The 15,541-nt window shown below is 36.7% G+C and overlaps 2 protein-coding genes across 2 annotated transcripts; one reads left to right on the top strand and one right to left on the bottom strand.

Moving 5' to 3' along the window:
• Window positions 1-1,140: 1,140 nt before the first annotated feature.
• On the top strand, window positions 1,141-3,515 carry cryga.6.L (crystallin gamma a gene 6 L homeolog). The gene is made up of 3 exons (XM_018236879.2): window positions 1,141-1,191; window positions 2,495-2,737; window positions 3,197-3,515. Exons 1-3 carry the CDS (start codon window positions 1,183-1,185, stop codon window positions 3,470-3,472), a joined length of 528 nt encoding a protein of 175 aa, XP_018092368.1. The 5' UTR covers window positions 1,141-1,182; the 3' UTR covers window positions 3,473-3,515.
• A 6,147-nt stretch (window positions 3,516-9,662) lies between these two features.
• On the bottom strand, window positions 9,663-10,682 carry cryga.7.L (crystallin gamma a gene 7 L homeolog). Its single transcript, XM_018236878.2, has 3 exons — window positions 10,608-10,682; window positions 10,187-10,429; window positions 9,663-9,998 (listed from the first exon to the last, which is right to left on the bottom strand). The coding sequence occupies exons 1-3, from the start codon at window positions 10,614-10,616 to the stop codon at window positions 9,723-9,725; spliced, it is 528 nt and encodes a 175-aa protein (XP_018092367.2). The 5' UTR covers window positions 10,617-10,682; the 3' UTR covers window positions 9,663-9,722.
• Between the last annotated feature and the right edge of the window lie 4,859 nt (window positions 10,683-15,541).

Raw genomic sequence — 15,541 nt, 5'->3', positions numbered from 1 at the left:
GGCTACTATAAAGAGCTCTTTATACTTGTTTAAACTAACACTGCTTATTTACAGGGAGGATGGGGCTGTAGTAAGGGTAAACATGAAAATAAAAATGAAAGGATCTGTGGATTTCTCAAATTAAAATGAAAGGTGGGTATTTAATCACCTTTGTTTCACATAATGCACATTGCAGCAGGAAAATTGGATTTCAGGGATACAGCTAAGGGTAGGACGAAGAGGCACATGCCTAGGCCACAACCATTGGGGTGCTCTGCACATACTTCTACTGCCTGCATAACCCTAGTTTGAGCCTTGGTTGAGGGAAATGAGGACCTTTGCACTGGCACATTTCATGAGTCCCTGCTTGTTACTGCCGCCCCATGCAGGGGGTCGGTGCTATCAGGGATTGGCCCTTGCCTTGGATGCATTCTTGACTTAGCCCGCCACTGTTGGGTTTACATTTGAATTTGTATACTAAATATATACTTTAAGTGGTTATGTCTGTGCATTGTTTGATATTTTTGACTATTTGATGTTTATACAGTAGATGAATTCAAGATCCCTATATAAGATAATAATTACATTTTGGCTAGTGGTGAACAAAGATAAATAATACTGTTTCTGTCCAGTTTAGCAGCTGCTCCTTTCCACTGATATTTGACATTATATCTTTATAAATTAATGAAAAATAGGTTGATCCTAATAAAAATATGTATATCATGTTTCTGTCAAGACAAAAAAAGCTGTTCTCAGTCAACTTGCTGAGTCAATAAGAACTTTGATTCTTATTGAACTGATCTGACCCATGCACTGAACGGATTGCATGCAAATTTCCAGTCTGGTCGAGAGCACAGAAAAGTTTTTATAGAATGCTGAGCAGCCAATGGATAACACTCTGTTTCTACTGACAGCAATACAATATATAGTTAATGTGTTTGCCTTTCTCTTTTGAAAAACTTTACAGTAGATTTGAATCTACTGCCTGAATAAACAAGTAGTTGTTCAATGGAAATGCCGCAGCAAGCATTATAACAATGGCTCATTTCAGTTCAAGTGAAAACAAGCTTTTTGTTTATCCACTGTAATTGAAAAGCGCTAGATTATTCAATATCATTAAAAAATATGCAAACCAAGGCGTTTGCAATGAGTATAAAAACAGCCACCGTAAATATTGCATTTAGCTGCTGGAAACTGTTCATAATGGGAAAGGTATGTGAAAATGGAGTGTCTTTGAAATAATTAGTTATGCTGATGATTATGGAAAAGATTGTTCTTTATTAAGTAATAAAAATGAGCACCCTTGTAAGCTTTTACAGATTTATTTTCAATGGCATGCTAATTTACTTTGAAATTAGAAATTATAGAAATACGAATTATTAGAAATAAGAAGATGTGACTTTTGGTACCTGCAAAAAAAGGACCAGATTGCATTTTCCCTAAAGAAAAAATATCTGCAAAAAAAGGACCAGATTGCATTTTCCCTAAAGAAAAATACATTTGTAAACTAAAAAATACACTTGAGGTGCTATAGTGCAATTTGAATTGGTTGTACAGGTATGGGATCCGATATCCAGAAACCCTTTATCTGGAAATGCCATATCCCGTAGACTCCATTTTATCAAAATAATACACATTTTTAAAAATGATTTCCTTTTTCTCAGTAATAAGAAATCAGTAGCTTGTACTTGATCCCAATTAGGATATAATTATCCCTTACTGGAAGCAAAACCAGCCTATTAGATTTATTCAATGTTATTTCTAGTAGACTTAAGCTTAACTTAAGTTTAGAACTTACGCCCTATGTAGTATAGCCCTATGTACTGTACAGTTAGACACAAAATATTGTACATTTAATAAGCATACATGTAGGGGCATAATTTATCGAGTGTTAATTAACCCTCGATATTCGACCGTCAAAGTAAAGTCCTTCGACTTCGATTTAGCGCTATTCGATCAAAGGTTGAACGATCAAAGGAATAATCATTCGAACGAACGATTAAATCCTTCGAAACGAAGGATTTTAATCCATTGATCGAACGATTTTCCTTCGATCAGAAATTGGCTAGAAAGCCTATGGGGAACTTCCCCATAGGCTAACATTGGTGCTCGGTAGGTTTTAGGTGGCGAAGTAGGTGGTCGAAGTTTTTTTTAAAGAGACAGTACTTCGACTATCGAATGGTCGAATAGTCGAACAATTTTTAGTTCGAATTGTTCGGTTCGAAGTCGTAGTCGAAGGTCAAAGTAGCCAATTCGATGGTCGAAGTAGCCAAAAAAATACTTCGAAATTCGAATTATTTTTTATTCTATTCCTTCACTCGAGCTAAGTAAATGTGCCTCTAAATATATGAACAATACTATAATTACACCTTATATTTAAGCCTCAAGATACTTATCGCTTCTACTATTGTTAGCAAAATCCTCTGAAAGCACATTTCATAAAAGTAACAACTTTTATAATTATGATAATGTCTAATATTCACTGAAAAAGAATCACATTTCTATTACCAAATAGATCATCTTTTACGAGGACAAGAATTTCCAAGGTCGGTCGTATGAGTGCAACAGTGACTCTGCTGATCTGCACTCATTCTTCAGTCGATGCAACTCAATTCGCGTGGATAATGGAACCTGGATATTGTATGAACACCCCAACTACAAAGGGCACCAGTACTTTCTGAAGAAAGGTGACTATCGAGATATCCAGCAATGGTCAGGACTCAATGACTCCATCAGATCCTGTCTATTGATACCACAGGTAGGATCTTTTGATCTTCGATCCCAGCCTAAATGTGGGTATGATTTATAAAGTCTCTGTATCCGTGTTTGAGTCCCACACTAATGTCCGAACACAAGCTAAAGGTGGCTGGTTATGGCGTCCTCATAGTATAGGTGAATAAGAAACCTGGGTCCCATTTTAATTACAAAATATTTAGTAATCTGCCATTAGTAATTAAATTAGCAAAATTATTTTAGTTATTTGTGTTTACTGTGATTATTGTTGTGTGACCATAGAAAATTAGGTTAAGCATACAATAACATCCTATATTGTGCGCTATGTGATTCATCACAGATATTTGTTGTTAACAGGATTTCCATTTCCAAAACAAATATGCTATTTTTATAGTCCAATAATTAAATATTTTCTAAAGGTTAAACATTTGCTCTTTCTGCACAGAATTAATAAACTACTTATTTTTTTGAATTTTTTTCTAAGCATCGTGGCACTTTCCGCATCAGGATCTATGAAAAGGAGGATTTTGGAGGCCAAATGAAGGAATTTACTCAAGACTGCCCTAATGTCCAGGAGCAGTTCAGATTCAATAACATCCACTCATGCAGCATCCCTGAGGGTCAATGGATTTTCTATGAGGAGCCTAAATACAAAGGTCGTCAGTACTACCTAAGAACCGGAGAATACACAAGATTTTCTGAATGGGGTTCTAGCAGCCCCAAAGTGGGTTCTTTCCGAAAAGTCTTAGATGTCTGCTAAAATGCTAATATAATAAAATAATAAAGGTTTTGGTGAAACAAAATCAATTCCCTCTTTTTTTCTGTGTCCACATCAAAAATACTTTACAGCGGGTAATTTCATCACCTATCTTAAATTTGTACCATAACTTGATACAAATTGGTAACTAGTATTCTTTTAAGGTTTCTATTCTAAGTTAAAAAAAAATTATAAAAAAAAATCTTCAAAGAGTTAAAATTTAATCCATTTGACAGCATCTACATTTCTACTAGAGAAATTTCTCTAGTAGCTCTCAGCTCACCTATCAGCATACTTTTCAAACCACACCAAGAAGCTAAACCTGATATTTGTAAAAATATGAACATCCCAAAAATAGGAATTTTAATTCCTTGCCTCCATGCAGTATTTTATCAGTAATTTGTTATGTGCAAGTGCATTCATTTTCAATAGCAAAGGATTTTCATTACAAATTTCTAATGATAAAATTGCCAAGCCACCATACCATATCAAATGAAATGCCATATGTTCTACCGGTAACTATTCAACTCTTTTTATGAGCTGGCGCCTTCCTTCCTGGTTGCATTGAAGGGAAGAGTGTCTATTGACCAAAGCATTGGTCTTACATGCGGATCCTCACCTATTGTAGTATTCATAGGGCAGAGACCAAAGCCATTTTCAAAGGGTTCAGACAAGACAGCTGTTGTGGACCACAACTACATGGAAGTTTAGACTTTATTCCTGAAGAATAACTCCGTTAAAATACAAAAAGCTGAACGTATGTGAGTAAATAGCTAATTGAAATAAAATGGAACTGCAACTAATCTGGCCAAATTTATTACAAACATACAAAAAATAGGAGATTGATCAATGCTATTTCCTGTGTTTTATCAATCTATTCTGTGAATGTGCATTCATTTTCAAAAACAGGTGTCGTTAGTTTGAGGTTTATGATCATAAAATTACCGAGCCACCATACCACATTAAAGAGGAAGGAAACCTAGTTGGCGCAAAAACCCTCCCGTGTGTTGCCCACCCTCCCTCCTCCCCCCTGGCCTACCCGTCCCGCTAGGCAAATGCCCCTAACTTGTTACTTACCCTTCTGCGCAGGTCCAGTCCAGGGAGTTCACAGATGACATCTTCTTCCACACGATCTTCTTCCTGCTTTGACGGCGCATGAGCAGTAGGAGCATTTCGCCGGTACGATCTAATGCGCATGCGCCAAAAGTACTTTGCATGCTCAGTAGATCCGTACCGGCCAAATGCTCCTACTGCGCATGTGCCAAAACACTGTTCAAAGCAGGAAGAAGATTGCGTGGAAGAAGATGTCGTCTCTGAACTCCCTGGACTGGACCTGCGCAGAAGGGTAAGTAACAAGTTAGGGGCATTTGCCCAGCGGGATGAGTAGGCCAGGGGGGAGGAGGGAGGGTGGGCAACACACGGGAGGGGGGAGGATTTTTGCGCCAACTAGGTTTCCTTCCCCTTTAAGGTAAACCCCATATAGTTGTCCTAACTATTTACCCAGTGTCATATTGTTCATAGGCTGTCACCTCACTGTTTGGTTCTGCCACCAGTATGGATTCATGCAGCTTAGCAGGGTCACTTTAGTAAATGGCCAAAATGGGCATCTGCTCAGGGCCCACTGATTTGGAGGCCCAATGTACCTCAATTTTCTAAATTGTATTCCCTCTCTACGCCCCATGCTGCCATCGCCACCCTTGCTGCCCTGCAAAGGGCTGTGCAACCCATGGCCATCTTGGATTTTTCAGAAGGGTATTGAGCAGGCAGGCAGAAAGAGAGAGAGCATGCCTAACAGCTGTGGAAGCTCAAGGAAAGAAGAAAACTTCGCTACTAGTATTCTGTGCAAGTGTAAGTAATGATCTAAATTTATCCACTGATCTTACTGGCATATCAGGATTTAATGGTGTGCTTATTGGCCATTTTTCAGTGTTCTTACTGCCATGCCTGGGAATAGTGGAGTGCTAATGTGAGAAGCCCTGGTAGTCTAGCGGGGCGGTGGGGATGCCCGGCATGCCACTTGCGGGGACGCCACCCAGCCTTAGTCCTTGCGCACCGGTGCACACTGGTCCTTCTGGCGTGCGCACCGGGCAATTTCGGGTTTGCGTGCGTGTGACTTCATCATCATCATTTTCCTTCGATAATAAATACTTAGAAAGCTTATGGGGACCTTCCCCATAGGCTAACATTGGTGCTCGGTAGGTTTTAGGTGGCGAAGTAGGTGGTTGAAGTTTTTTTTTAAAGAGACAGTACTTCGACTATCGAATGGTCGAATAGTCAACCGATTTTTAGTTCAAATCGTTCAATTCGAAGTCGTAGTCGAATGTCGAAGTAGCCAATTCGATGGTCGAAGTAGCCAAAAAAAAACTTCAAAATTCAAAGTTTTTTTTCCTTCTAATACTGCACTCGAGCTAAGTAAATGTGCCCCCATATCCAGTAGGCAGGAATGACAGCAATGCTCAGCAATTAAGCAACAATGTTGACAGCATACCACTAATCACTTATTTGAAGCAGAGTTAGTTACATAGTGACTAATGTAATTATGATTTCCTTACAGATAACTATGTTGCCCAATTTGAATATTGAGAAAAATAGACTCTACTTACGGGTAAGGTGGGCTATAAATATAAATATAAAAATAAATGTAAATATAAGTTTTGTACTTAATGAAAAGCATAATGCCACATGTTTTCCTTCCTATTCAGGTGATCTAAGATAGGCCTTCATGGCAGTGCCTTTGGTTTTAAATGGACCTATTCATTTTACTTTTAGGTGATTGAACAATTTTTTTGGTACTCGGGAATGGACAATGGACAATATGGACATTTGAACAATTTTTTTGGTACTCGGGAATGGACAATGGACAATATGGACACTACAAGTACCTAATTATTTATGCACCTGTTGGACACTTAACATTCCCAGGAGGGGGCTGTCCCACTCACGTGAACTTCCTGTTTCAACCTTTAAATGTACTATACGCTGTTTTTTGTATTACACTTGATAAAGGGCCCAGAGCCTGAAACATATTGTGTGAATAATCACTATTGCAGCAGCTAGCACTGCCTCTGTGGCTTTCTCTCAGTAACCCAAAATTTGATTGTTTTAGCTAAGTGCACTGTTTGTAAGCTAATATTTTCTGCCAAGTAAGAGAATGTAAAGTTCTATTGTCTACTATCATGGTGAAACCTGCCTTTGTCCAGATATCAGTAGTGCTTGTGTAGAGCAAGGCACGTGTCAAAACAAAAAATGTGAAAGATTTTTCCAGCTGTTCTGTGCACAAATACCAAGTAGTAAATCCAGCATCGATTGTAAATTTCTTTCTTTTGTTTTTCTATAATTACACTGAATGGGAATTTATTCCCCAGCATTATTTTTTGCAAGATTGTAAATGGTCCCTGAGTCATTTTCTGTATATTCTTCCTTCTGTAGATGCTATAAATAGTGCAGTTAACACAACTGCTAGCATTCTGAAAAGTTAGGGATGGCCCCTCCACAAATCCCTTAAAGACTATCAATGCCCTTACTTCTTTATCACTGAAACTTTAGGTCCCACACCTGAGAAATGAGAATATTTTCAAGTTAAAGATCAAAAGTTGAACACCATTGTAACTTCTTTGGTCACTCTTATGTATATTTTTGCAACATTAGAAGCAGGCATCGAGAACATCAACAAGAAATGGAGATGTTTACTGGAGAATAGTAAACATTTCTACATCCCTATTTCAATACGGTCCTAAATGAATATTCTGTCTGACATTTTGCTCACTTTTGTTGCTTATTTACATGATAAATACAATGTTTGTAGAATCAACTGGAGTAAGCATGGCATGAAACAGTGTGTTTCATACTGAGGCATAGTTCAGGGGTTGCTTTTATTCTTTGTACAGGTTTCAGAAAAATAATTCTGAGCTAAACGAACAATGGGACCATTTAACAAATAGCAGTTTAAAGCATAATAAAATAAATGCCCATGCAAATACAGTAATACTGTACAGTATGCAGACATCAGCACTGGGATATGAATAAAAGACCTTCCCTCCAGTTCACAATATTGCATCAGACTTGCACAATAGGGCAAGAACAAAATGAAGGAGGCAACAAATTATACATAACATTTTTATAGGGAGTATTCTGAGAAGAAAAATATATATGTATTTTATATTTTGTTTAAGAGAATTAAGAAACACTACAGTAACATTTTTACCAGATAGGTCAGTTGTAGTGAGCAGTCTTTCTCTAATCATATTGATCCAATGTTAAAAAGAAGATACATTATTTATTAAATGTAAAATAGATACAACTATGTTTCTAGATGCTTTTAGTATTTTCATTAAAGGCTACTGAAGCTGATAAATATTGTTATTAATGTATGTTTTTTATTTGTAACTTGTAGTTGAATGCTGTCGTTGTTTATCATACATAAAACCACATATTGTTTACTGGATCAGTAAATAACATTTAGGGGCAGATTTATCAAAATGTGAGTTTCGATTTTAATCTACAAAAACTCACCCATGTTCTATTTATTGCTATGGGATATTTAGAACCGTATTTATCAATAGGTGAAAGTCACCATTCTATAAATACACTTCCAAATGTGTCACCCATGTGAAATGTTCCTGATTAAAAATTGATGGAATCATGTTTACAACAAGGTTTACTAACTTGAAATTCATTTCTGTGCCTCAACCACAAGTTACAAGCAGTAGGTTGCATCAACATGCTGTAGATTCGAATGGAAAAAATAAAGGCATGTAAAATGGACCTCCTCTTTGAATTCATCACTGCATCATCAGCTATCCTTTGTTCTTTTCGTTTAATACTTAATACTTATTTCGTTTTAACTTATAAAGAATTCTTATTGTAGCTTGGGCTAACCTTGCTCTCTGTTGTACCAAATTTCTGTTTCTCTCTAAAATAAAATGCGGCAAAAAGTTTATTGAGTACACAAACTTTGCTATTTTAAGACAAGGCTAGTGCTGTGTATAAATCCATTGTTCATAAATTGTAAGAAAACAGCATAATTTTTACTATTTTCCTTACCTACTCTAAAAAAATATGAATTTTAAATTTATAATAAATGATAACTGTATAAAATATTTTATTTCGCTGTTATTAGTAGAAGTCGTACGCAGTTCTTAAAGGGTGCCTTTTCCTTAACACTAAGGGGCAGATTTACATTTAATTAACCCTCGATATTCAACTGCCGAAAGTAAATCCTTCGACTTCGAATATCGAAGTTGAAGGATTTACCGAAAATAGTTCGATCAAACGATTTTCTTCGACCTAAAAATTGATAGAAAGCCTATGGGGACCTTCCCCATAGGCTAACATGGCACCTCGGTAGGTTTTAGGTGGCGAAGTAGGGGGTCAAAGTTTTTTTTAAAGAGACAGTACTTCGACTATCGAACAATTTTTAGTTCGATTCGAAGTTGAAGGTCGAAGTAGCCAATTCGATGGTCGAAGTAGCCAAAAAAATCATTCGACATTCAACGTTTTTTTTATTCTATTCCTTCACTCGAGCTAAGTAAATGGGCCCCTAATATTTAATTATCTTGCTATTGTATGAAGAAGAAATGAATAAATGACTATACTTAATATGAATAAACCAGCATGCTTTCACAGAACCTCTCAATTTGCTAAATAAAGCTTTTTCATTACAGTAAAAGAGGACCTCAGTTTAAGATTGATCCTGCCAACCATTATGTGCTACCAAATTTTCAGTATATTTTGGGGTGCCTGATGGTATGGTTTGGTGGGGGGGTAGGGCTCTGGAGGAGGGTCAAGGTTTAGTTTTCCTTTGAAAGTATGTCAACAATATAAGGTGAGTTTTAGTATAGGCATGGGATCTTTTATCCTAAAACCCATTTTCCAAAATACTCTAGAATACAACATTACCATTTGCTGTAAAGTATTATTTAAACAATCAAGTCTTTATTTTTTACAGGTTTCCTTTACTTTGTAACAACAGTCCCTTGTACCCGATGACACCTAAGCTAGCAAAAAAACATGTTGATTATTAGCAGACCCAATATTTAGAAAACCCTGGGTCTTAAGATTTTAAACTAATTCTAACTTTGCAATTTTTAGATAAATCTGTCCACTGTAATTCATTTAACTGTAATATGTAAAATTAAATATAGCTTTTGGCAAGAAACAAGCCTCTATAAAAAATACCATGAATGCAAGCAAATTAGTATTTAAAACATTTATTGAATATTTCGTATAATGCAGCCAATGTTTTTCTTTTAGCCTAATAGAAATGATGGACACGTTTAAAGGAGCCAATTCTTGGGTTCATGGCTCCCCAGTCGCTATATGTTTTGTACTCTCCAGGTCTAAGGTAATACTGGCGTCCCCTGTAGTTTGGTTCTTCATAGAACATCCAGTAACCATCCATCACATTGCAGGAATAGATATCGTGGAAATTAAACTGCTCATAGGCCTGAGGACAATCATCGGTGAACTCCATCATCTGACCTCTGAAATCTTCCCTTTCATAAATCCTCATTTTAAAAGAGCCTTGGTGCTTTTAAAGGGAACAAACAAATTATTGGTAAAATGAAAAGCTTGAAAAATTGGATGCAGAAAATATTCTTCCAAAACATTTCTGTGTGGATAAAATAATGTTTTACTTGCAATCCTGTATTATACTCATATAAGTTAAAATATGGCTCTTCATTTCTCCTGTACCGTTTTTAGAAGATGATTACTTACCTGAGGACTCAGACGGCAGGATCTTACAGAATCATTAAAACCCATCCATTGCTGGAAATCGGGATATTCTCCCCGATGAAGGTAATACTGGTGCCCTCTGTAGTTGGGTTGCTCATAAAGGATCCAGTCTCCACTTTCTACTCGAATGGAATTGCAGCGTCTAAAATACGAGGACAGGTCTGGGCATTCTGTAGTGCACTTGTAGGAACGACCCTGGAAATTTCTGTCCTCATAAAAGATGATCTGTGAAACCAAATTAGATATAAAGATTGTCTCTGTTTTGAAAAACATAAATCTAACGCAGTTCAAACTAGGGAAATCCCATGCACGTCTAAAAAAGTACACAGGAATACATTATTACAGGTATGGGATTTTATCCAGAATGCTCGGGACTTCTGGGTTTCAGTGATATTTACAGTACCTTTCCCATTTTGAATGATGTTTTGTTTGGTTCAGTAGGCACTGAACAAGGTCACTGCTAGGAGCTTTTATACATTTGCTTGCTACTGATGTTAAATAGAGAGCAGTGCTAACATTAATTCTGCCAAGTAAGGAGAATATTTTTTTCCATCCAGTATTATTCTAGAACTTTTTTTTGTTTTAGTGTGAATAGATATGAGCTTGTAACTGCATTCTATAGCATGACCTGGCAATACAGGAATTCCATTAATGTGGAAAAAAGAAAATTGTGCTTTGCTGCTTTATGGAACTATAAAATTCATTTTTACCTTCCAGTCTATTATCCACGTGGTAAAGTATAATTTAATGGGGCATATTTTAGTTTAGTAGCTAGGAAAAACAAGGCTCATTTACAACCACAAGAATTTTGAGCACAAGTGCATATGAGTGGCAGAAGCTGAGTGCAGTCCCAGGTCTATTACATTTTATTGTGCTTGGGTTATAAAAGTCATGTATAAATGTAAATGGGTGCAGTTTTGTATATCACAATATATTGTGACACACACAGTATGAAGCAGTCGTATGGAGTGATTGTGAAGACAAAAAGGTTGATTTTCCATTGAGTTTGGCAAACGATTGTTGCAGTTTTGCTAGAAAAGAGTTCAGGAGCAAAGAAAAAGGGGAGGAAAGGTGACACAAAGATGAAAAACACATGGTACAAGTGTGGGATCTGTTATCCAGAAACCCATTACCAGAAAGCTCAGAATTACAGGAAGGCCATCTCCTATAGATGCCATTTTAATCAAATAATTCCAATTTGTAAAGACGATTTCCTTTTTCTCTGTAATAATAAAACAGTATCTTGCACTTGATCTAAACTACAATATAATTAATACTTATTGGTGGGAAAAAATCCAGTTGTATAGGTAGGGGATCTGTTATCCATAAACCCATAATCCAGAATGCTCAAAATTACAGGAAGGTCATCACCCATAGACTATATTTCAATAAAATAATTCAATTTTGTTAAAATGATTTCATTTTTCTCTGTAATAATAAAACAGCACCTTGTATTTGATCCCAACTAAGATATAATGAATCCTTATTGGAAGCAAAACCAGCCTATTGGGTTTATTTAATGTTTAACTGATTTTTAGTAGACTTATGGTATGGAGATCCAAATTACAGAAAGAACCCAGGTCCCAAACATAATAAGTTCCATACCTGTAATTCATTAAGGGATTGAAATACATCTAGCAGAGATATGAAGACATTTTGTGGGTGTGAAACATAATACACAATTTAAGCTCAGATTTATTATCCAAAGTATACAGCATTTCTATGTTTTCATGCCAGATCTCTGTTTTTCCCCCGCCATAATAAATGTTGTTAATTAAAGCACTGTACAGATAGGGAGGAGGTGTCTATAATGCAAAGGTTTTACTTGCCCTGTTTGACCAGGTATTTTGGTGTTTATTCAGTAAGAATGGACAGAGTTATTACAGCAAATATTGTTTCAGAACTTCACTGAGCTGAAAAAGACTGCCATCTACTCTTCATTTTCCAAACACAGTGTACTTATTGTCCATAGTTTAACAATTAATCCCTTTATGTTTTCATATAAAAAGGACCAAAACCACAAAGATTATAGATTTTCAAATAAAAAATAATCAAGTTATATGAATATATTAGACATCTAAATGGGATCTCTATGGGTAAGCCATTTTAAGGGGATCTCTAGGGGTAGACAGTTAGGATGCACCGAATCCAGGATTCAGTTCGGTATTTGGCCTTTTTTAGCAGGATTCAGCCAAATACTTGTACCTGGCCGAATGGAATCCTTAAAATCATGGGACTTTTAAAGCTGCAAAAAGCCAGAATCCAAAAACCTGGGATCTCAAAACTATCAAGGGCATGTATGTCCCTATTTTGGTCTGTGAAAAAAATTCAAGTGATTCGGGAGTCAAAAAAATTTGTACGATTGGAGTTTTTTCCCAACCCCACTCTTTCTAGTTATTTTATTGACAAATAAAATAAAATCATGGATGGAAGTTTGGTTGAGCTTGGTTTTGGTTTAATAAAAAATATTTTATACGTTTGAGTTTTAGTAAATAAACCCCTTAGGGATACATTTATCAAAATGTGAGATTAGAGCTCACCATAGAAAAACACACCCACTTTCTATTACATCTTTTGGGGTTTTTAGAATCATATTTATCAATGGATGGAAGTTAGAATTCACAGTTTGATAAATACATTTCTAAAAGTCCCAAAGGAATGAATAGAACATGGGTGAGTTTTTCTATGATGTATCTCAGATTTTGATAAATCTACCCCACAACAAGGATATAGGGCAGTATGACCCACATAGTTGGGAGTCTTTGCCTTCCTTCAGGATCAGGACACTCATGACAAGTATAGCTCAAGGGGGTATTTCTATTTCCATATATCTATCAAGTGGACTGAGATCCACTGGGGAAATTTAAATTTGGTGTTCCTGACAGATGTTTTCTGTATTTGGGTGAATCTCTCTTTGGTTGGGTCTGACTCTGTAATGGCATTTATTTCCTATTATGTAAGTGGGAATTGAGTATGACAGCTAGTTGGAGGCAAGTGTATCAAGGAAGAGACATAAATTGGTGCTGGGAGATACAGATTGCCCAAAAAGGATCATCTTACCTTCTAGGGTGCAGCTTTTATTTCTACCATAAAATCTTTCTGCCAGTAATATGGGTTTCTTGTAACACTTGCTCTTGCAAACCACAGGTGCAAATATTTGCAATCCAGAAAGGAGCACCAAGGCCTGCACTTCCTTTATAAATACAAATCTGCATTCATGAGGGGTAGACAGAGGTGGCACATACGTGTCGCTTCTCTTCACATTCTATCTGCCATATTGCAAGAGTTAAATACAGGGTTGTGCCACAGTGCTGCACCTTACACAGGTGTGAGGGGCAACCTACACTCAAATCCTTCACCATAAGTTCTCTGCGCATAATTTTGTGCCCCGTAATGCTCTAACACTTCATGCAGCAAATGTGCTAGCAGAGATGGATAACATTAGGCTTAGTGTGTACGCATAACTGAGCTGACTTTAGAGTCATATGCTTCTTACTGAGGAGGAACTTGTGTTGCTTTCTAATGGAAGGACAGTCATTTGGAATAATAGCATAGAGCATAGGATACCATTAACTACACCCAGAAGTCAAGGAGATATCCAATCACTCTCTGAGGAACATGTCTTGACATAAGAAAGGGTAAAGCAAGGACAGCCATTTCAGGTTGTTTCACATTAACAACAACACATGTACTTTCTTCCAAATTAACTAACTTATACTGAGGGGCCCATGTACTAACAACCGAATTTCTATTTTTTCCTATTTTTCTTCAAGCTCTAAAAATTCAAGATTTATTAAGTGTAAAAACCATGAAAAATTCTAATACAAAAATTTACCAGGTAAAAGTTGTCAAGATTCTATAGAAGTCAATGGTAGCTGCACTGGGACTTTTAGAGGTTTTCTATTCTGTTCTGGGGTGTTTTCACTAATGAAAATTCGGTTTTTGTTCATAAATAGGCCTCCACATGTCAGGAATACATGCAAACCTCTCTTTTCGGACACAAGATGTTACACATTCCACAGAACTTTCTCAGGTCAAACTTTTAGCCTCATCTAAAGTAAAAGTAAAGTAAAAATATTGTGGAAACAAAATGGGCTTCTCCCATAAACTGAAGCTTGCACTGATTCCATATACAGGTATAGGATCTATTATCTGGAACGCTTGGAACCTTGGGTTTACCAGATAAGGGATCTTTCTGTAATTTGGATCACCATACCTTAGGTTTGATCAAAAACATTTAACAAACCCAATATAATTATTTGCTACCAATATGGATCCATGCAGCTTAGTTACCCTCAAGTAGAAAGCATTGCTTTATTATTACAGGAAAAAGGAAATCTAGAAAAAAAAAACTTAATTCAGAGGTTCCTGGATAAGGGATACCATAACTGTACTACAATGTTTTTTAATCTTCATCTACAGTATATGGGGGTACATGGTGCTCCTATACAGTACCACTAAGAAGTAGAAGTCAGCTGGTAAAGCATACAGCAGTGCAATTTTGCTGGTTGTTTTTACACTACATACTTGATCTTAGGGGCAGATTTATTAAGGTTCGAGTTTTGTTTTCCACTAAACTTTTAGTTGTTTTTTGGTCAAAATTCACATTTTCAGGTTAAAAAAAATACACCATCTAAAACTTGTCGAGGTCATGTAGGAGTCAATGGCAGAGGTCCCTTGAACCATTTGAAGATGTTGATTGCCTTCATGATGTTTGAGTTTTCAGGTTGTTAACCCAAAAAGGTTGATTTTTTCCCATTCGAGTTTTTTCTTAAATTATAAACCATTTGAGTTGTGAGTGCATTCGAGTTAATTCGAGGTATAAAAAACCCTTCACCCCCCAGGTCCCTGATCTCTTATGATTTACTTAGCCACCAATTGCCTTGCCCCACCCGCACCGCAACTCCGAACTTCTAAATTAAAGCTTCATAACCTGTGCAAGACACAATTGCAGCCAGCCATTGTTAAGTCACCAGCTAGCTTTTTATTGGTGGGACCCTGGAAGAGGCACATGAGGAAGGATTGCTGGCACAATCGGTTGCAAAAATATCCACTAGCCACATGTTAACCCCACACACTAATACCATCTGATCTGATTTTAATTACAAACGGTATGGACAATGTCTGGGGTCTGTCGGTTAATATGCTCATTGCTGAAGTGATCATACTGTCAAGTCTGGGGTTAATTGAGTGCTAATTAGCCTCTTCTGCAGTGATCTTACTAGCATGCCTGGACATTAACAGAGCACTCATTTCTATTTCTGCCATTATCTTAATCTCATATCTGGCTAATTACAACTAAAGTGACAGGCTATATGCAGAGCAATACAATACCAA

This window comes from Xenopus laevis, chromosome 9_10L (genome assembly GCF_017654675.1).
Source record: "Xenopus laevis strain J_2021 chromosome 9_10L, Xenopus_laevis_v10.1, whole genome shotgun sequence".
NCBI lineage: Eukaryota > Metazoa > Chordata > Amphibia > Anura > Pipidae > Xenopus > Xenopus laevis.
The sequence above is the reverse complement of the archived record's forward strand: the minus strand, read 5'-3'. Positions and strand labels throughout refer to the sequence as shown.

Excerpts from the sequence above, each read along its gene's own strand:
- cryga.6.L (XM_018236879.2), top strand. Across the intron at positions 2,738-3,196 it reads CCTGTCTATTGATACCACAG|CATCGTGGCACTTTCCGCAT; the intron begins GTAGGATCTTTT and ends TTTTTTTCTAAG.
- cryga.7.L (XM_018236878.2), bottom strand. Across the intron at positions 9,999-10,186 it reads CCTGCCGTCTGAGTCCTCAG|CACCAAGGCTCTTTTAAAAT; the intron begins GTAAGTAATCAT and ends TCCCTTTAAAAG.